The sequence below is a fragment of the Sciurus vulgaris genome (genome assembly GCF_902686455.1).
Source record: "Sciurus vulgaris genome assembly, chromosome: 14".
In the NCBI taxonomy this organism is placed as follows: Eukaryota; Metazoa; Chordata; class Mammalia; order Rodentia; family Sciuridae; genus Sciurus; species Sciurus vulgaris.
In genome coordinates, this window is record NC_136475.1 from 73555720 (window position 1) to 73576301 (window position 20582).

Consider the following 20582-nt stretch of genomic DNA (forward strand, 5'->3'; position numbering starts at 1 on the left):
ATTTCACTCTCGCAGTCCCCGAGGGCAGACCTCAGCCGGCACCTCCGCGGACAACTAACACCCTCCCAGCCCGAGGGTCCAGGTGCCTCCGGGCCCGAGCCCGCCGGGAAGCTTTGCGCAGGCGCAGTCGTGCGACATTCGTCACTTACGGCCGGAGCGGTTCGTGCTGGGAGTTGGTGGCGCGGTGCAGAGCTCTTAGGAACCAACAGCTTGGGCGCGGGTAATTGGCTCTCTTTCGTCCTTTCCCCACTTTTTCAGGCACTTGGGAGTACCGCGGATCTTCGTGGCCTGATGCGGGCGCCCAGTCGTGGACCGTCCCATCCTGCTCCTGTTCTGCGGCGGGTGCTCCCGCGCCCAGGTGGGGGTGAGGGGCGGGGTCGGGGACTGGGCTGGACTCCATCCTGGCGTCTTCATGTTGAAATCTCCCGGGTAACTCGTGCTCTTCTTGTTTTCCAAGGCTGGTACCCGGGGACTGTGGTTTGCAGGGTCCACCATGGAGCCAGAGCAGATGCTGGAAGGACAGACGCAGGTACAGGAGGCGCTGGATTCTGGGTGGCGGTGTGCCAGGGAGGCAGCGGGAAACGGCGGCTGATGTCTCAGACCTGTGTTTTGTTTTCTAGGTTGCAGAAAATCCTCACTCTGAGTACGGTCTGACGGACAATGTCGAGGTAACTCGTCCAGTTCCTCTGTCGCATCTTTGCGTTTCCTGAGAGCTGGAGAAAACTTGGGATCCGTTTTTACTAGGTTACTTTGCACAAGTGAAAACTTTGCTATCTTGAACTCAGTAATATCAAACTACAGATAGTTTAACAGTGGGGCTAATACTCTTTTAAAAAATAGAAGGTACTTCGTTAATGACCGTATAAATACTGGAACCACTGAACCAGAGCTGGGTGGGATTGGTTAAGAAAATAGAGGTATGTTGGGTGCGGTGGCGCCCATCTGTGATTCTAGCTACTCAGTAGGCTGAAGCAGAGGAAGGAAAGTTCGAGGCCAGCCTCAGCTGTTCAGGGAGACCCTCAGCAACTTAGTGAAACTCTTGTCTCCAAATAAAAAATAAAGGGCACAACTATGATACTCGAATGTTATGGCACCAGACCTTGGTAAAACGAGAGAAAAAAAAATTTGAGTGGATATTTGATTTAGTGGTTAGTCTTTCTGCTTTAAAGTACCTTTTCTTTTACGAATGAATGGGGATAATAAAATAGTGATTATGTTTTTGTTTGTAAGTTTTTACTTGGCCAAAAGAGGGTAACAACTCTATGTTTGACTTTTCATTCATCACATTCTTAAAATTTCTTTTAAAAATATTTTTTTTTTTAAATTTTTTGAGCTAATACCAACTTGAATACAGTATTATTAAAACCTCTCAATTTACAATATGTGCATTCACAGAGCATATATTGTTGATACAGATAATAATCAAGTTCCCTTGTGTCCTTTAAAATGGAATAAAACATAAAATTAAACTGTGCATCTCCTGCACCATTTGCACCCTAATGTTCAGCCATGTCTGACAGCCCTGGTTGGTACTTTTGCTCCAAAAATTTCATGTATTCAAAATAATCGCTCACTTGAAACCCATGCAGTAATTCTTTGGCTCTAGAGGTTAGTCCATGGTTGTTGAGCCACTCCATTTCTTTGGGTCCTGGGTGAGGCAGAACATCATGGTGGAAGACGGCTGCTCAGCTCATGGTAGCTGGAAAGCAGAGAACATATGTATGTTCTGAGCACATCCTCAGCCCTTTTTTTTTGTTTTATTTAGAGACAGGGTCTCACTAAGTTGCTTAGGGCCTTGGTAAGTTGCTGAGATTGACTTTGAACTTGAGGTCCTCCTACCTTAGCTGCCTGAGGCACTAGGATCATAGGCATGTGCCACTGTGCCAGATGGGCATATCTTTTGATTTCTAATTTATTTTTTTTCCTGTGATATCTGAATGTCTGGAAACTACTGTTTTACAACTGCTGCTGCTACTGCTCCTCTTAAGATTGTATTTTATTTCCTTTATTGGCTTATTGTAAGTTTAGATTTTTTAAAAAATGATTGTTTTAGGGTTTTATAGTAGGTGAGTTTAATTCACAATTTATTTGAAGTAGTATGTCTTTTAAGTACACAAATCTTTTTTTTCTGGTGCTGGGGAGTGAAATTAGGGTCTTATGCATGTTATGCAAATGCTGTACAATTGAGCTATATTCTTAGCCCAGTATATGAATTTTTTTTTTTAAACCTTTATTTACTTATTTTTATGTGGTGCTAAGGATCAAACTCAGGGCCTTGTGTGCCAGGCAAGTGCTCTACCACTGAGCCACAACCCCAGCCCCAGTGTATGAATCTTATAATAATATTCTTTGATTTTTTTTTCTTTCTTTGCCTCTGTGTTATTGTCATATAGTTTACTTCATTTGTTATGAGGTGTGTTGATGATCTTAATTTTTTCTTTAAAAAGTTAATTATCTTTTATGATAAATAAACAAGAAAAACGATTTTTTATTTTATTTATTTGCAGTACTGGGGATTGAACCCAAGGACTTTCTACCACCGAGCTATATCCCCTGCCTTTTATTTTATTATATATAAATATATATGCATTTATTTCAATAACAGAGATTGAACCTAGGTCACTTAACTACTGAGACACATTCCTAGTCCTTTTATTTAAAAAATTTAAAAATTTTTTTGAGACAAGATCTTGCCAAGTTGTTTAGGGCCTCAACAAGTGGCTGAGACTGAACTCAAACTTGTGATCCTCCTGCCTCAGCCTCTTGAGTTGCTGGGTTTACAGACTTGTGCCACCATGCCTGGCTTTATTTATTATTTCGAGACAGGGTCTTTCTTAGTTGCCCAGATTGGCTTCATACTTGAAATTTTCCTGCCGCAGCCTGCCAAATAGAGTTAGGATCACAAGGCATGTCCCATGTGCCCTCCAAAAAAAGCAGGATTTTATGTTTACTCACAAGTCCATTTCTGAGGCTCTTCATTCTTTGGTATGGATCTAGATTTCCACCTGGTATTATTTTCTTTCTGCTCAAAGGCCTTCAACATTTCTTGTACTGCAGGTTTGCAGGTAAGGAATTCTTTGAGCTTCTGAATGTCTGAAAGTCATTGTTTTGCCATTGTTTTTGGAAGATATTTTTGTTTACTGTAAATATGCTTCACTGTCTCCTGGTGGACACTATTTCTGATGAGAAGTCCGCTATTCTTGTCTTTGCTTCTTATTATATATAATATGTATTTTCTTGTGCTGCTTTTAAGATTTTCTTTTTATCAGTTTTTTAAAGCATTCTTTTTTAACCTTTATTTATTTATTTATTTATTTATTTATTTGTATGTGGCGCTGAGAATCTAACCCAGTGCCTCACATGTGATAGGCAAGTGCTCTACCACTGAGCCACAACCCCAGCCCCTTATCACAGTTTTTAAAAATTAAGAAAAATTTTTTTTTAAAAATTTTGAACCTAGTGATACTTAACCCCTTGACCAAATCCCCAACCCCCCAAATTTTTTATTTTGATACAAGATCTCACCAAGTGGCTCAGGACTTTGCTAAATTGCTGAGCTGGCTTTCAGTGTGTGATTTTCCTTCCTCAGGTGTGCACCATGGTGCCTGACTTTTATTAGAGTTTCTTTTCTTTCTTTCTTTCTTTTTTTTCCTTTTTTTTAAATACCCTTTTTCTTCTTTTAAAAATCTATTTTCTAAGTGAGCTTATTAGAATATTTGTGATGTATATTGGTCTTTTTTTTTTTTAAATTGTGGTACTGGGGATTTAACCCAGGGCTTGGTCCATGCTCGCTCATGCTTTGCTAGCACTGGGCTCTATTTCCAGCTCAGGTTTTTTTTTTTTTTTTTTTTAATATGTCTTCTGCTTAGGATTTATTGAGCTTCTTGGATATTTGGGTTTAGAGTTTTGATCAATGTTTGGAAGAACTTCAGTCTTAGCCTTTATTTCTTCATATATTTCATTAGATTAATTTACAACTATGTATGTCTGTCTTGAACATTTTCAAGCTCTTCTCTGTCATGAACTCTGTAATGGCCTTGCTTATTCTGTCATCTGTGTCATTTCCAGGTTTCTTTCTGTGGGTTGTGTTGTGAATGAGCTATTCCATCAACAAACCAAACACATTTGTGTTTTACCACAATGTTAGAATTTATTGAATAACAATAAATTCACAGGCAACATCGCTTTCATCAGTGGTAGTTCATTGACTACTTGTGGGTCACCTGGTTGTCATAAACTGGACAATCAGTATCTTATTCCAATCTTAATTTCTAATATCTGTAACACTCAAGTCAAACATCACAATTTGCAGTTTTATATATGTATAATATATAATAATATATATAATTTTGTGTGTGTGTGTGTGTGTGTGTGTGTGTATGTATGTTATAAAAAGGCTAAGAAAGAGTGAAGGCAGCCATAGGGATATAGAAGGCTGAACTGAGAGCAAAGGCAGAGAGCAGATACAAATGCTGTCACTGTAGGTGAGATTAAAATCAGCCAAGAATTTGTTCAGGGCACAGAGCTGTCAAGCTGCAGGAGCTTACTTTAGGCCAGGGTCTGGTTGAACTGCGCTTTCAGAGTGTCAGCTCAGAGTAGTGCTGTGCAGTCGACACAGGCAGGAGAATCCTTGCTCTCCTGAAGCCCGAGGACAGGGATTCAGAAATTCATTGTTGTGATTTTCCTTAAGAGTGACTAGGAGACAAGGTGAAATGGTGTCCAGGCTCAGGGTGCTTTTCCTTTTATGGGTGAGTGAGAGGATTGCTTCATCCCATGGTCTGGTGTGTTTGATAAGCTCTTGGGCCTGTTTTTTCTGGTTCGAGTTGCTATGGTGGCCATGCATCCATGTGCTTCTCATTAATTTTGTAAGTCCAGAGGTGACCACTTTTAGTTCCATGATTAACTTAACAGTTTTTGTCTTATTGTTGTGCCAGGCAGAGATGGTTATTTACTTGTACAAACAAGTTGTAGAGTCATTCCACCTCAGCACTTAAACTCAAAATGGAGTCGCTTATGGCACACTACTGCTTTTACAAAATGGAGTAACACAGGTTTAGTCCTGCCTGAAAATTCTTGTTCTGTGCACCATGGAATAACTGAGCAGAACGCTGCTTGTCCTCCACAGGTTGATTTTTCTCTTTCTTATGACAGGATGCTGGGCATTGTATGGTATTGGATATTTTGCATTTCTTCAAACATTGTTGAATTTTATTTGAGGACAGTTACTTAAAAACAATTTGATCCTTTTAAGGCTTCCTTTAATCCTTATTAAGTGGGCCTAGACTAGCCTTTAGGTTAAACCTAATTTTCTTCCTAATTTCTTCTACCAGATGTTCCCTGTATTTTGAGGTTTTCCCACTCTGGGTCATGGGAGCACAAACTTTTCTAGCCTTGTGTGAACTCCGCTGTTGTTTCCTCCTTAGCCTTCCAGGTGGTTCTTCCACTGGCCTCAAGTGAAGTTTTACTCACGTGAATACAGAAAGGCAATCTCTTTAGTGTCTTTCTGTGCCGTTCTTTCTCCATTTAATTTTCTCCTTTCTAGTACTTTATCTTGCCAAGTCCAGTTGTCTTCCCAGCTCAGGAGACTACAAGGCTCTGCTCAAGAGCCATCTTCCATGCTGCATTCTGTAAGTTCTCCACACAGGAAGCAGAAAACTAGAGTAATCATAGGGCTCAGCTCATTTGTGTGTGTATGAATTTTTAATTCAGGTTAATTAAAGATTTTAACCTAGGTAAAATTAAACATAGCAATTGGTAGTACTTATTCAGTAAATGTTTGGGTGAAATAATTGAGAGGATTTAGTTAAGGAATTTATTATAGGACTTAAAGTAATTGCTTAGCCATTGCTGTTTCTTATTGGAGGCATTGTAATATTCATGCAGTTGACTAGTTTTATGACTAGTTTTTCTGTTTTTATTGAACCCATGGTCTCTAGCATGCTAGACAAGTGCTCTACCACCGGGCAACACTCCCCAGCCCCCTGACTAGTTTTTATTGTACACAAATACTGTGACAGGGAGTTAGGATTGCTTATAGAAAATAAGTGGTGACACAGGCTTATAATCCCAGAGACTCACAGGGCTGAGGCAGGAGGATCCCAAGTTCAAGGCCAGCCTTAGCAACTTAGTCCTGATCTCAATATAATAAAGAGAACTGGGGATATAGCTCAGTGGTAAAGTGCCTCTATGTTTAGTTCCCAGTACTAAAAAAACAAAACCTCTACAGTTTGAGATGTTGAAGCTTGCCTCATTTTCTTTATTGTGATCATTTGAACATGGTGGATTTTGATCTAGGGGAAGAAAACTCATTCAACTAGCTGTGTGTGGTAAGGCACACCTATAATCCCAGTGGTTCAGAAAATTGAGGCATGAGGATTCCCAACTTTAAGGCCATCCTTGGCAAATTGGAGTCTCTGTCTTGAAATAAAAAATAAAAAAGATTAGGGATGTAGCTTGGTGGTAAAGCACAACTGGGTTTAATCCCCAGTACTGCCAGAAACCACCCCCTCCCCGCAAAAAAAAAAAAAAAAAAAAAAAAAAAAAAACACCCAAAATAAAAACCCTTATTCAATATGATAAGTTTAGTTTTCTGAAATATCAAGTTTTATATTGTTTTCTGCAGTGGAAAGGTGAATTTTACAAGGGTTTAATTAGAATTTCAGAAATGATAATGTGCTAGGGTTATTTGTTGAAATTTACTGGGGAACAATAAATATACTTTCCCATCCATGACCAATAAATATGTATTTTATAGATTAAGTAGACTATAGAAAATTATTTTTAAGGTCCAAAATTATATTGAAAAATCACACGCAAAATTGAGAGTTATGAGAAATGTCTCTGGATCTAGTGTGGTGGTGCATGCCTGTTATCCCAGCAGCTCAGGAGACTGAGGCAGGAGGTTCATGGGTTCAAAGCCAGCCTCAGTAATTTGGAGAGGCCCTTTCTCCAAGGATAAAAAGGGCTGGGGATGTGGCTCAGTGGTTAAGCACCCCTTGGTTAATCCCTAGTACCAAATAACGAAAAGAAATGCCTTTGGAAACCATGGTGTGTGTGTGTGTGTGTGTGTGTGTGTGTGTGTGTGTGTGTGTGTGTGTGTGTGTGTGTGTGTGTGTGTGTATATATATATATATATAGTAGATAAATGATTAAATTTTTTTTTTCACTTTTAAAAAATAAATTTAGATGTAAATTTTTTTTTTCTTTCTTGACTCTTATATCCACTTTGAGTATGATTGAATGGAAGTACTTTTAAGAATATTGCTTTGTCTTTTTAGAGCCACTTCTAAATTTTAAAAATTTTTTAGGAAAAATATGCACAGATCTTAACTGTACCCTTTAATGTAGTTCAGTGGTAAAGTGCCCCTGGATTCAATTCCCAGTAAAAAAATAAATTAAAAAAACTAGATTTCCAAATGAAGGTAAAATTTTTTAATGTTAGTTTTTAATGTTCTAGATATCAGCAAAATCAATGTGAAAACCTCCCAAATATGAGTCGAGTCGTTAAGTAGGAACTCTGAGTTATTGTTTCTCAAATTTCATTTATTTAAATATCACATTAATGATCTTTACCATGTAAATCATTTTCCTCAGTTTTTGAGTGTTAAGTACTTATTTTTTTCCTTCAGTCTATTCTCTTTTAAAAATTTCTGTGTGTGTATGTGTGTTTTAAGGAAACAAATGGAAGAGTGCTCTCTTTGTGGTCAAGGGTAGTCATAAAAATGAAAACAATGCATACAAAACAGTGGTAATGAATTTTAACTAGAGTCCATTGACAGTGTAAGCCTGTAAGCCTGCACTTTGTTTTCTTTGTCAAGAAGGGAGTTTAGCAAGTTCTACAGAAGTGTTAAAGACATTAGCACTAAACTGAGACTTTGTCCTTGTTATTATCTGTGATGAAAGAACTAAAATAGGACTGGCTTTCTTGGCTGTGATTCACTGTTATTTCATGTCCAGTGTTATGGACTAGGGTAAGAAGAAATTCTCATGGAACAACATAAAAAGTGCACCTAAAAAGGCAAAAGGAAAAGGGAGGAAGTAGAACCTGGAGATTCTGAGATAGGAAGTTATCTTCAGAGAGATAAAACTGGATGAAGTTTAGAGAAGGGTCTGCATCTCTGTTGGCTGGAGTTTGCAGTCTAGTACCAGCTTTCTAGTCATTGTTTTGCCTTTTCTATTTGTGTCATGTTTCCATTTGTTTTTGTTTTGCATTGAAAATAATGTTGTTACTTGGCATATTCATGCACCGATTTTTGAATTCACTAGAGGATAGTAGAAAACGAGAAGGTGAATGCAGAAAAGTCATCAAAACAGAAGGTGGATCTACAGTCTTTGCCAACTCGTGCCTACCTGGATCAGACGGTTGTGCCTATCTTATTACAGGGACTTGCTGTGCTTGCAAAGGAAAGGTAAGATAATAGCATTTGCAGTTGGAAAGAAAGCAGGAGACGCTTCCCTAATTGAAATCTTATTAGTCGTGTATGATGGTTTTTTATTATGATAATTTTGTAATTTATGGATATTAAACTTTTTTTAAAGAAGTCAGTCATAAAGAATTAAAAAAGGAACATGCATAAAGAAGTCAGCCATAAATTCATAAAGCAGGCATTTTCTTTCTATGTTTTTTGAGAAAAAGGAAAAAGAAGTTTTATTGTTTTGCTAGCAAATGAGAAACACAACACAGGTGACTCCTGTACCAGAGGCTGTGATTCTCCCCATCAGGGCGTTTTCATTTTTTTCTACCAGTCTTAGATCGTATGCATATTTATAAAGATTTGTAATCATTATGTGCATGTAACTTTACATGTTCTTTTATTTGACATAATTTTTCCCCATATCTCTCCATAGTCTTCATGATTACAATTTTTTATTTATTTATTTTTTGGTACTGGGCATTAAACCTGGGGTGCTCTACCATGGAACTGGAAGGGTTATTACTGTTCTTTGAATAAAACATTCCCAGCATTCCCAGCCCCCTTTTAAAAACTTTTACCTGGGCCGGGGTTGTGGCTTCGTGGTAGCGGGCTCGCCTAGCATGCGTCAGGCCTTGGGGTCAATCCTCAGCACCACAGAAAAATAAAATAAAGGTATTATATCCACCTACAACTAAAAGAAAAAATATGTGTGTTTGTGTATCTATATATATGTGTGTGTGTGTGTATATATATATATATATATATATATAAATTAAAAACAAAACAAACAAATATTATTTAGAAACAGGGTCTCACTAAGTTGCCCAGGTTTTCCTTGAAGTTGTGTTCCTCCTCCTTAGCCTCCCAAATGGAGTCCCTGGGATTATAGGCTTGGGAGTTTCATGATTATAATTTAAATTGTGATAATTACACAATTGATTGATCCATTTTTCCCACCATTGAACATTTAGGCCCAGTTTTCCTTTCTTATTATAGGTTACCAGGCAGTTTATCTATTTTCCTGCCTCTTTTGCCTCTGTTTAGTTGCTTTATTATGATAAATTCTGAAAAGTTGTTTTACTTGTTCAAAGTACATGACTTTTTAGAGTGCTCAGAATATATTTGTCCAAAAGTTGGTTCTTAAAATTTTTGTGTCAATGTAGCCTCAACAATATGTTGTAGGGCTGGGGATATAGCTCAGTTGGTAAAGTACTTGCCTACCAAGCACAAAGCCCTGGGTTCAATCCCCAGCACCGCCAAAAAAAAAAAAAAAAAAATGTTGTAAACTTTTGCTAAGTTGTTGTAATTTGCTTTTCTTTATTAATATGATTACAGTTATTTCTCACTTCTCTACTTGTTTTTAACCAGGAATTCTCACCTAAAATCTTGTGTGAGCAAATTCAATAAGGAAATTTGTAAATTAGATTAGTCAACATTGATTAGATACATATTATGTTTCATTCGAAGGATAGTGATAACCATTGTAGAAACTGACCTAATTTGATAAAGAACTTGATGGAAGCATGTCTAATAGATTTTTTTTTTTTTTTTTGGTGGTGCTGGGGATTGAACCCAGAGCCTTATGCTTTTGAGGGAGGCACTCAACCTACTGAGCTATATTCCCAGCCCCCTCATAGATTTTTGACTAAGAATAGTTTGTTAATTTATATAAAAATTATGTGAAGGCCAATGATGGAGCACTTGCTTAGCATGCATGAGGAACCTGGTTCAATTCCCAGCATCTAATAAAAAAACAATAAATGCTTTTTTTTGATTATTATATTTATAAATAAGATTTATTTATGACAGTGACATATCTTGACTCTTCGACCTATACTTAATATATGGGCAGCAATTCTGCTGGCACATGCTTATAATTCTAGCTACTCAGGAGGCTGAGGCAGGAGGATTGCAAGTTCAAGGCCAACCTGGGCAATTTGGCAAGTTCTTGTCTCAAAATTCATAAAAGGACTGGGCATGTACTCCAGTGGAAGAATATATGCCCAGTATGTGTTTTTTTTAAGTCCTATATATATATATATATAGGACTTATATATATATATATATATATATATATATATATATATTCTTTTAAAGAAAGCTAAGATGTTAGAAATTCTAAATGTTACTTTAAGTGCTAGGAGAAAAAAATGTGAAAAGTGTTAAAAGTAATATGGTGTTTTTAAGTAAAGAGTTCTGGCAAAATAACAAGCTAGTCATAAATATATGAAATTTTTTGTCTATATGTAGGCAGCAGAAAAGGTTAAAGTGTTGTTTTCTGTTGTTGAAGGATGTTGCACATATCATTAGGTATACAGCTTGATGAATTTTCACAAACTAAACATTCCTATTTAATGTGCACTCAGACGAAAAAGCTGAGTGTTCCCAGCATTCCATAAGTTTCCCTTGTGATGCCTGCAAATCATTCTTCTTGGGGTAATCATAATTCTATTGTTAGTACATTTTCAAAACTTGTGTTTTCAAATTGAGTTCATAATAAGTTTTAAGTCATAAAAATTTTTCATTCTTGTAAAATTGTACTGTTGGCTATTTTGCTTGCCTGTCTCATTTACTGTAGTTACTACAAATGGGCTTTGTAAAGTGAAACTTAAGATTTGTTTTCTTTAAGGAACGATGTGTTTAAATTAACACATCTAGAAAATACATTTCTAAACTTTTGGATTTCTTTTTCTTTACAGACCACCAAATCCCATTGAATTTCTAGCATCCTATCTTTTAAAAAACAAGGCACAATTTGAAGATCGAAACTGACTCATTGGGAAGAACAGAAAAATTTGGTTGCTACTGTAGATTTACATGATTAAGAGGCAGCTTTAATTGCTGCCATGATTTTTCCCTTTTTTGGAAGTATAAGAATCTTCAAGACAACAGAACTTATTTCCGGAGTTACAGAAGAGAGCATTTTTCCATTATTTTGATTTAATCACATACTTATTTAATGAGTGTATTCTGTGCAATTTTTTTCTCAGATTGTCTTTAACTTTGTTTTTAAAATGACCTTCAAAATAAACTGTCATAATGCCATTATTTTAAAGTAGTTTTTGTTTTTATGACAAATATTTTATTTATATACTTGGTTTTCATGAATTACTTTCTTGTGTTTTCAGATGTTAGAGTGTTACAAAAAAGTGAAAATACAGTTAAATGCAGTATAATATAAAAATGCAGTCAGTTTTTCTCAGTATTGCTGGTTACCTTTCTGAGGGTGGGATGTGGGTATCTTCAGTAGGTGACAAACGATCACAGGTGATTCTAATGTACAATAATGGAGTACTGATAAAGCATTACTTCAGTGCTTGAGGGTAATGATATCATAGCTATTCTTTATTGCAGTCTTACTATGTGTCAGGCATAGTAATATTTTACTTAAATTATCTCTAATATAGCAATTCTGCAAAGTAGATATTATTATTCCCATTTTGCAGATGAGGAAACAGACTTGGAGAGGTTAAATGACTTGCTCAAGAGAACATTGCTGGTAAGTGCTTGAATGGGGGAATTCAACCCAGTTCTGCCAATGTGTTGCTGATAGCTAAGAGAAATACTGTGCTACTTCGTGTCATTGTCTCTCTTTGCAATAAAAAAAATAGCACAGTGTTTTTTTTTTTTTTTCCTATTCCTGTTGTCTCTTCTGTGAAGAAATTGAGATGGTTAACTAACTGAGATAATCGTATAAAGAGGGTCAAGAAAAATATTCATTAGATTAATAGTTCTCAAATGGGAATAATTGTAGGCTCCCCTCCATTCTAGGACATTTGGTGATATCACCTTTTAGTTGTCATAACTGGAGTGAGATGGGATTCATGTTGCATGTAGTGGTTGGAGGCCAGGGATACTGCTTAACATCCTAAAAGGCACTGGACAACCCATGTGCTCATCCCCATTCCCCCTCTCAAATTTAGTTCAAAGTGTATTGGGGGCTGGGGAGATAGCTCAGTTGGTAGAGTGCTTATTTTGTAAGCACAAGGCCTTGTGTTCAATCCCTAGCACCGCAAAAAAAAAAAAAAAAAAAAAAAAAAAAAAAAGCAAAGTGTCATTAGTACCAGAGTAGAGAAACTGCATTAGAGGCTTACTGGTCTTTTCAAGCTGAAATGTTAAGGTCTATATACATTTATATATATATATGAGTATATGTAAATGTATATTTATGTATTTTTATGATATATATGTGCCTTGAGAGCATGATTCAATTGGGATAGAATTTAATGAAAACTTTTTTTAATTAAAAAAAATTTTTTTAGTTGTTGATGGACCTTTATTTTATTCATTTATTTATATGTGGTGCTGAGAATCGAATCCAGTGCCTCACACATGGTAGGCAAGTGCCCTACCACTGAGCCACAACCCCAGCCCCATGAAAACTTTTTTTTTTTAACAGAATTCTTTTTCTAAACTTTATTTTTTATTTGGTGCTGAGGATTGAACCCAGTGCCTCACATGTGCTAGGCAAGTGCTCTACCACTGAGCTACAACCCCATCCCCTGATGAAAACTTTTTTTGGTACTGGGGAACTCACATTGAGCCACACCCCCAGACCTATTTTGTAATTTATTTAGAGACAGCGTGTCACCGAGTTGCTTAGCACCTCGCTTTTGCTGAGACTGGCTTTGAATTGCGATCCTCCTGTCTCAGCCTCCCAAACTGCTGGGGTTGCAGGTGGCCCTGAGTGCCTGGCTTGATGAAAACTCTTTAAAGCAGTCTGGTTAGGGACCACTCAGAAGGTAATCTTTTAATTTTGTAAGTGTGAGTTACATGCTAGTATCCCTAGTGCTATATTACTTCTAGTGTTCTATTGAATTATCTTCAAGATAGGTCTTAAGTTACTCAATTTTGAATCTGCCACTCTGTTCAGTTAGTGGTGAGAATAGGCATGTATTTTGCCAGCAACTCCCATGCTCCTTAGGTTGGGACCATGCAAAATTCTTGTATAGGAAGTGTCATTTAATTCTCAACTTAGGCTGGAGATATAGCTCAATAGTAGGGTGCTTGTGTAGCAGGCATGAGACCTTGGATTCAATCCCCAGTACCCAAAAGGGGGGAAAAAAATCCTCAACCTTGTGAGGTAGAGAGGTAGATTTAATCTTTTAAAAAAAATTGTACCCATTTTATTAAAATATTTTATTGTGATATAATTGATACGTAAAAAGCTCTACATATTTAACATACAGTTTGTTTCAGAATATACACACACACACACACACACACACACACACCATACACACACACCAGTGAAACTAAGGTTTAATTTGGGTTTGGGGGGGTTACTAGGAAATGAATGCAGGGGTGCTATACCCTTGGGGCTACATCCCTAACCCATTTTAAATTTTATTTTGTGACACAGTCTTTTTAAGTTGTATAGGCCGACCTCAAACTTGTGATCCTCTGCCTCTGCCTCTTGAGTAGCTGGGATTATAGGAGTGTGCCACTGGCCTGGATTGAAGTAGGCTTAATATTATTTATTTCTGTGGTGCTGGGAATTGACCCCAGGGCCTCATATGTGCTAAGCACGGGTTCTACCACTGAGGTACACCCCTAGCCCAGAGGCAGGTTTAACTTTTGTGAGGTATTGAGGATTGAATCTAGGGGCGTTCTCCAACCCTTTTAGTTTTTGTGTTGAGAAAGGATCTGGCTAAGTTGCCCAGACTGGCTTCAAACTTGTGATCCTCCTGCCTCAGCCTCCTCTTGAGTTATTGGAATTATGGGCATGTACCACCACATCCAGCAGATTTTAATACTTCATTCTTAGATGAAGAAACAGGTTTGTTTAATGTGCTCTGAATGTACCAAGGAAATAAGTTTGGGGCAGGGATTCAAACTCAGCTTAATACTATGTTTTCTCCCAAGTATTTCTAAAATTTTTCTTAGGGGAAAGTCAGTTGGCCCTATGGGAATGGAAGCCTTCTTATGTGGCTGGTAGATGAAAATGTGAGTCATAGTAGGGAATCATAAGTGACATACACTGAACATTTAAAAAACTTTTTTTTGTAGTCGTAGATGGACAGCATAGCTTTATTTTATTCTACTTTTTTATGTGGTGCTAAGCATCAACCCCAGTGCCTCACACGTGCTAGGCAAACACTCTGTCACTGGACTACAGCCCCTAGCCCTGAACATTTTTTTTTGAAAGTTAAAAATATTAGTCCATGGGCTGGGGAGATAGCTCAGTTGGTAGAGTGCTTGCCTTGCATGCACAAGGCCCTGGGTTTGATCCCCAGCACTGTTAAAAAAAAAAAAAAAAAAAATTAGTCCATTAACTTGGTCATATTTTGATTTCTAAATTTTTTTTGGATTAGGTTCTTTGGAATTTTGTATTATCTCCCCTTTGCCATATTGGGTATAGAACCCAGGAATGCTTTATCACTGAACTACATCTCCCACCCCTTTAAAAAAAAATTTAAAGTCACTGAGGCTGGCTTTGAATTTGTGATCTTCCTGTCTCAGCCTCTTGAGTGGTGAATAATTGTCTTAAAAAAACTTACATCTTTTTAAAAAGCTTGTATCTTTTGTCTCAATCATTTCATTTCTGAGATTTCCAGATAGCAACAATAACCATGAAAAAAGTTTTACATATAAAATTTCATTCTAAAACACTGAAAATGAACAAATTTTCATCCTAGAGATATCATTAAATAAAGTACTTAGGGGGCTGGGTTTTGGCTCAGTGGCAGAGCGCTTGCCTAGCATGTGTGAAGCACTAGGTTTCTCAGCACCCCATATAAATAAAGGTCCATCAACTGCTAAACTAAATAATTTTAAAAAAAGTTCTTAGCCTAATATAAGGTACATAGTGTTTAGTAAATGTCAGTAAATTTGGTTTCTACAGTCTAAAGGGGCAAAGTTGACTATAGATCAGAGTACCAGTTTTTATTGAAATCGCAATATTCTATGCTAAACTCTTAACCTTTTTTGGAATATTGTGGTATTCTAGGATATTTTTGGTCTACAGGCCTTTCAGTGGTGTGGTCTAAAGCTGTGACTAAATAAAATCTAAAATCAATTATTGCTCCGTAGATATGAAAATCAAGCTTAAAAATGTAAATAAATTAGGTATTTTTTATCATAGGTAATATGTGTATATGGCATAAAGTTGTTCAAAAGATACACAAATATATACATTGAAAAGGTTAAATCCTTTGTCCATCCTTGCAGCTCAGCTACAATTACTGTTACCAGTTTGTTGCTTTCTTCTAGAAGTATTCCATGTATATCAAGTGCAGGAAGATGTATTCATTTTTACACAAATGGTAGCTTATTTTAAACATTATTTTGCAATTTGCGTTTTCACTGTTTTGGAGCTCTTTTCATACCAGTGTATTCCGCCACCACCTCATTCTTTTCATGTGTACCTCCTTGAACAAGCCTCAGACTGATGGACATTGTGGTTCTTTCCAGTTGTTTGCGTATCAAGACTGCTGCAGTGAATGCTGGATATGCTGTTCCAGAAGATAAGTTCATTAATGTTGGGTTCTGTGACTACTACTTATTTCTTGAAGCCTGTGCTTCATAAGAGCTATTAATGAAGATTCCTCCTTTCCCCTTACTATGAAGTGTTTATGGAATGTCAAACTCAAATGACAGGTGGATATAATGGAAATTGTGGATAACATGACAATTGTACACTATTGTCAAATAAGCTTCTCCTGGAATACAGAGTACTTTGCATTATATTAATCTTAATTTAGGGGAGATGGGTAAGTGAATTGTTTCAATTTATTTCTTTCAAGAGCCTAAGCTTGAATAAAGTAGCCAGAAGAATGTAGATGGGGGAATAATGGTGTAATAGACTGAAAGCATTCTAGAGATAGTAGATGGTCCTCTAACCTTTCATTCTATTTGGCATTATGGTCTTTTGAGTTTGATCAGTAAGAAAAATCCTTTGAAGAAAGAAGTATTCAATTGAGCATTTTAAGAGTGAAGAAGCTTAATTTTAAATTAGTTTACTGGTTTGGAATGAGACCTAAGATTGTTGTGCCTAGGGAGAGAGGATGATGATAGGAACAAAAGTGTTTTTGCATACTGTAAGATTCTCACAGCAAGCTGTGAGATATTACTGCTGTTTGCATTTGACTGAAGAGAAAACCAAGGCTTGAAAAGCAGGTTAAATTACTAGATGCCCATGATCACACAGTCGATGAATGACAGAGCCAGGATACAAATCTCATTTTCTAATTCAAAGGGCTTGAAATATGAAACTTTCTTTGTTCAATGTATCTAGCCTCTACAATTTTACCATAGAAACAATGTCAGCAATAAACAACCCAAGAGCTGTCACCATAATAGCACTTAAAAGTTTTCTTATTCTTGAAATTTATAATGAAAAGTTGATGTTTCCATCCGTTTCACAGAGTTTTCTCTAGAAAGAGTACCATGGAATTGGGGCACATCCTTTTTTTTTTTTTTTTTTTTTTTTTTTTTTTTTTTTTGGTTATCCCTAAAGTGACTTTAGCTACTCAATATATTGTTTTTATCTTTTGACTGCACAGTATCTTAATATTTGGGCAGGATAGTGGTGAACTAATGGTAAAATTTGAATAAAGGCAAATACTGGTGGAGATTTTAATAGCTGTGTAGAAAAAATTGTGAAGGTTAGAAGTTCCCATTAATAGACCAGGCTTTATAACAGGGATCTCGTATAAAATTCTTGGGCCCTAAAGTTTGAAAAGGTGGAAGAAGAAGGGCAGAATAGTGCTATTAAAAAGGAAAAGTATGGGCTGGGGATATGGCTCAGTTGGTAGAGTGCTTGCCTCACATGCACAAGCGCGCGCGCACACACACACACACACACGATATTAACGGCACTGTGGAAACCTAAACTTGAATAGTAGGCAGCCAGTCATCTGCTTTGGACACTGCCAAATTAATGTGAAACTAAGGTATAACAATTTTATGATTCTAGGCCCAAATCTTTTTTTGAAGATAGGCAAATTTCTCTGTTTTCCTGGTTTTGAACTGGTGTACTTCTTAACAATAGTACTTTCTTAAGAGGCCCAATTTATAATTGTGTTGTTGATATATGTGGAATACTGGGATTTATAAGTGGTAAGTGAAGGGTGACATAATTAGTATTTGTTATATGTATGTCCTGTATCCTGTCAGGGTTTTTTTTTTTTTTTTTTTTGGTTTCGGCGATGGAACCCAGGGGCGTTTTACTACTGAGCTTCCTGTCAGTCTCTTTACATTCAGTAACTTAGAATTCTAGGTACATCCCTTGAGTGTTATCCCCATTTTGCAGTTGGGAATAACAGAGGCGATTGCTTCACACTTTAGTTAGGAAGATAAGACACGCAACTGCACAAACCTAACTTGAAGCAAGATCAACTTTTACAGTGTCTCAGCCACGATTAGGTGGTGAAGGGCGACCCTCTGAAGCAAAAACTTTCATTTGCATGACCACAGGCATACCTTACCATGCCTGCTTCTACACATGAACTTCCCGGCACGGCCACAGACTTCCATCCCTAGGTGAAACCTTAAGAGTGAGTCCACTGAGGACGCCCGGGTATGGAGGGGAATTCTCGCCAGACTTTCCGGGTGGAAAGCCGCTTCTGCGTGCTCTGCTCGCTCTTGATTTAAGGAAGTTGGCTGGGGGAAGGGGCTTGCCTTGCGGCTGCGTCCTACTCCCTGCGCCCTGCCCCCAGCCTCTGCTGGCGCTAAACCCCGGAGAGCGGAGCCTGCACGTTGAGATTCCTCGGCGGGCCTGGCAGCGGTGCTGGGCATGCTCAGTGGGCCGGACCCGTTAGAGTGGCGAGTAAGGAAGCGTGGGCTCCTCCGGGTCTGCCTTCCCCGGTTCAGGGCCCGGCCCTGGGCTTTGTGTGCGCGGAGCTGCAGCCGCCGCTGCCTCCTCGCCCGGCCGCCGGACCCGATGCCGTCCGGCCTGTCCGGTTTCCGCCGTTAACCTCGCCGCGCGGCGGGAGGAGGAGCGGGGCGGGGCCAGCGGGCGGGCGGACGGGCAGGAGGGCCCTGCCGGGGGTGGGGGTGGGTGCGGGGAGCCCCGCGGGGGGTGGGGGGAGGGGGCGGGCGCGGAGTCACGGGGGTGGGGTCACCGGCGGTGGCTCGGGGAGGCCAACCGGGAGGGGAGGGGGCCGTGGGGGCGGCTCAGCGGAACCTGCCCCGGCTGGGGAGCAGCGGCGACTCCGGGGCCGGGCCAGGGCTTTCCGGGCTTCGGTGAAGCCGCCGTGGGCCCCATCTTCCGGCGGTCGCCGGAGTTTGTGGTGATTGTTGCTGCCGCCGCCACCAACCCGGCTGCCATCTCCTCCTCCTGGACCGCCGCCTCCTCCTCTTCCTCCTCCTCCTGGGCCGGGCCGATCCCCTCCCCGCTGCCGCCTCCTCCTGGGCTGGGCCCGCGGTGTCTCGTCCCCTCGCGGAGCCGCTCCTGCCGCCGCCGCCGCCGCCTCCTCATTCATCCTCGTGCACCATAGGCGGCACAGGCACCAAGATGTCCAACCGAGTGGTCTGCCGGGAAGCCAGTCACGCCGGGAGCTGGTACACAGCCTCAGGTAGGGCCCCAGGCCGCCCGCGCGCCCGCCGCCGCCGCCTGGCCCCGCGCCTGGCCGGCCGAGGTCGGCAGCCCGGCCCGCAGCGGCGGCGGGCGGGGACCAGGGCGCGGACGGGCCGCCAAGCGCGGACCGCGTGGGGAGGGAGCGGGCAGGCCGGCCTCGCCGCCTCCCCCACCCGGGCGGCAGCAGCCCGGCCGGCGGCCTCTCGCTCCCCGGAGTTGGGCGAGAGGAGAGTTGCCGCCCGGACCCCGCTCGAGGCAAGACCGTGCTCGCCACGCTCCCGGACGGGTCTGCTGGTCGCCGCCCCCGGCTCGCGGGCGCCGGCCGCTGCCACCGGGAAGGACGGTGTGCCGGCGCCGAGCCCCGCGCCCCCGGCGCCGGGAGCGAGAGCGGGGACCGCCTGCCTCGCCCGGCCTGCCCTCCCCGCCCTCCCCGCCCGGTCCGCGGGGCGCCCTCGCGCGAGGGAGTTCTCTGCGCCCGCCCTGGAGCCTCCTCGCTCCGAGCCCGAGAGGAAGTCTCCTCGCCGTTTTCCTCTGGCACTTGAGAAAGACGGGCAGCATTTCCCCTCACCTTTAGGGTGCCCGGCTCTCTGGCAAGGAGTGCGGGCACGTACTTTTTCACGCTGCCCGACTAGACAGAAGGTCTCCGCGTGGGAGACCTGTCAGAGGAGGGCCTTTCAGGGATTTGTCGCTTTGTAGGTTGGGACTCGGGTGGAAGGAAGTACTGCCAGGCAGGGGCTTTGGGTGGCCTCCCAGCTCTTTTGTCAGTGTTTGCATTGTTACTGTCATGCAGGGACAGCTGGAGATGGCATCAGCACTTTTCCTGAGCAGCCTCCCCAGTCCCTAGTCGCTCAGCACCAAGCAGGTGCGGGGACTACCTCAAAGAATTAGTTTAGGTTTTGAGCAAATTCCCCTGGCTGAAAACCGTTTCGAGTTCTTTATGTAAGAAAGGGTTGGGATTTTGCTTTTAATAAAGCTCTTGTTAGAACGACTGCTCCTGGGATTATTTTCAGGGGTCACATATCTGCTATGTTAACAAAGAAAGTTCCTCTGGGATACCTACTAGTCTTCAGACATTCGTTATTGGCTGATCAATAACTAGACCTGACTTCTGATGTGAGTAGGATCGTGTTCCTCTTTACAGATAATTCGGTTGGAGAGAGTGACAGGGGTTTTGAGAAAACAAAAATTTGGAAAGAAGTTCTTTTCTCTGAGGTTGTTAAACTAGTTCATTAAATACATACACCATTCTGACTCACTGAAGATTTGCTGTTAAGACAGACAAGAATTATCTTGATTGGATTTGGAACCACCGCTAACAGGTAGCTGTAGTTTTTGCATTAAACAAATATGACATTTTATGGTTACAGTGGCTTTCCTTTATGCTTTTGAAGTACTTCATGAACATTTACTCAGTTTTCACAATCTGAGAATGTCATTTAAACTATTCTGGTTTAGTAAATAAATGGGGAAAAATTCAGAGAAGTTCAGTGATGTGCCCAAGACTAAGCCAGGAATTGAGAAAAGGGAGGCCCTGGTTTCAACTATTAATATTATCATTGAAAAATAGCCTTTTCAGAGTTGTAAGTAAACTTCTTCAATGTGTTTTAAAGAGTTAAAAGAGTTTTAATTTTAAAAGTCTGAGCTTTCAC

At 40.2% G+C, this 20582-nt stretch overlaps 2 protein-coding genes across 4 annotated transcripts in view; both read left to right on the plus strand.

Moving 5' to 3' along the window:
* The first annotated feature begins 71 nt into the window (after positions 1-71).
* Positions 72-11462, plus strand: DPY30 (dpy-30 histone methyltransferase complex regulatory subunit). 2 transcript variants are annotated; one of them, XM_079109986.1, is made up of 5 exons: positions 72-220; positions 458-529; positions 621-668; positions 8266-8408; positions 11114-11462. In XM_079109986.1, exons 2-5 carry the CDS (start codon positions 494-496, stop codon positions 11184-11186), a joined length of 300 nt encoding a protein of 99 aa, XP_078966112.1. In that variant the 5' UTR covers positions 72-220; positions 458-493; the 3' UTR covers positions 11187-11462. The 2 variants fall into 2 exon arrangements, with proteins under 2 accessions (XP_078966112.1, XP_078966113.1); XM_079109987.1 differs by having other exon boundaries at positions 219-358.
* Positions 11463-18457: 6995 nt separating this feature from the next.
* Positions 18458-20582, plus strand: part of MEMO1 (mediator of cell motility 1) — a 124864-nt gene continuing 122739 nt past the window's right edge. The window contains exon 1 of one of the 2 annotated variants that reach the window (XR_013759032.1): positions 18458-18931. Coding sequence is in view for 1 of the 2 variants with exons in the window: in XM_079109981.1 (XP_078966107.1) it covers positions 18871-18931 (61 nt within the window). In the remaining variant the exon portion in view is untranslated. The remainder of the gene's footprint in view (positions 18932-20582) is intronic. The other variant, XM_079109981.1, reaches the window with a different exon arrangement.

Coding starts and splice junctions, on each gene's coding strand:
- DPY30 (XM_079109986.1), top strand. CDS start 494: ATGGAGCCAGAGCAGATGCTGGAAGGACAGACGCAG. Junction 530..620: donor TGCTGGAAGGACAGACGCAG/GTACAGGAGGCG, acceptor TTTGTTTTCTAG/GTTGCAGAAAATCCTCACTC. Junction 8,409..11,113: donor GCTGTGCTTGCAAAGGAAAG/GTAAGATAATAG, acceptor TTTTCTTTACAG/ACCACCAAATCCCATTGAAT.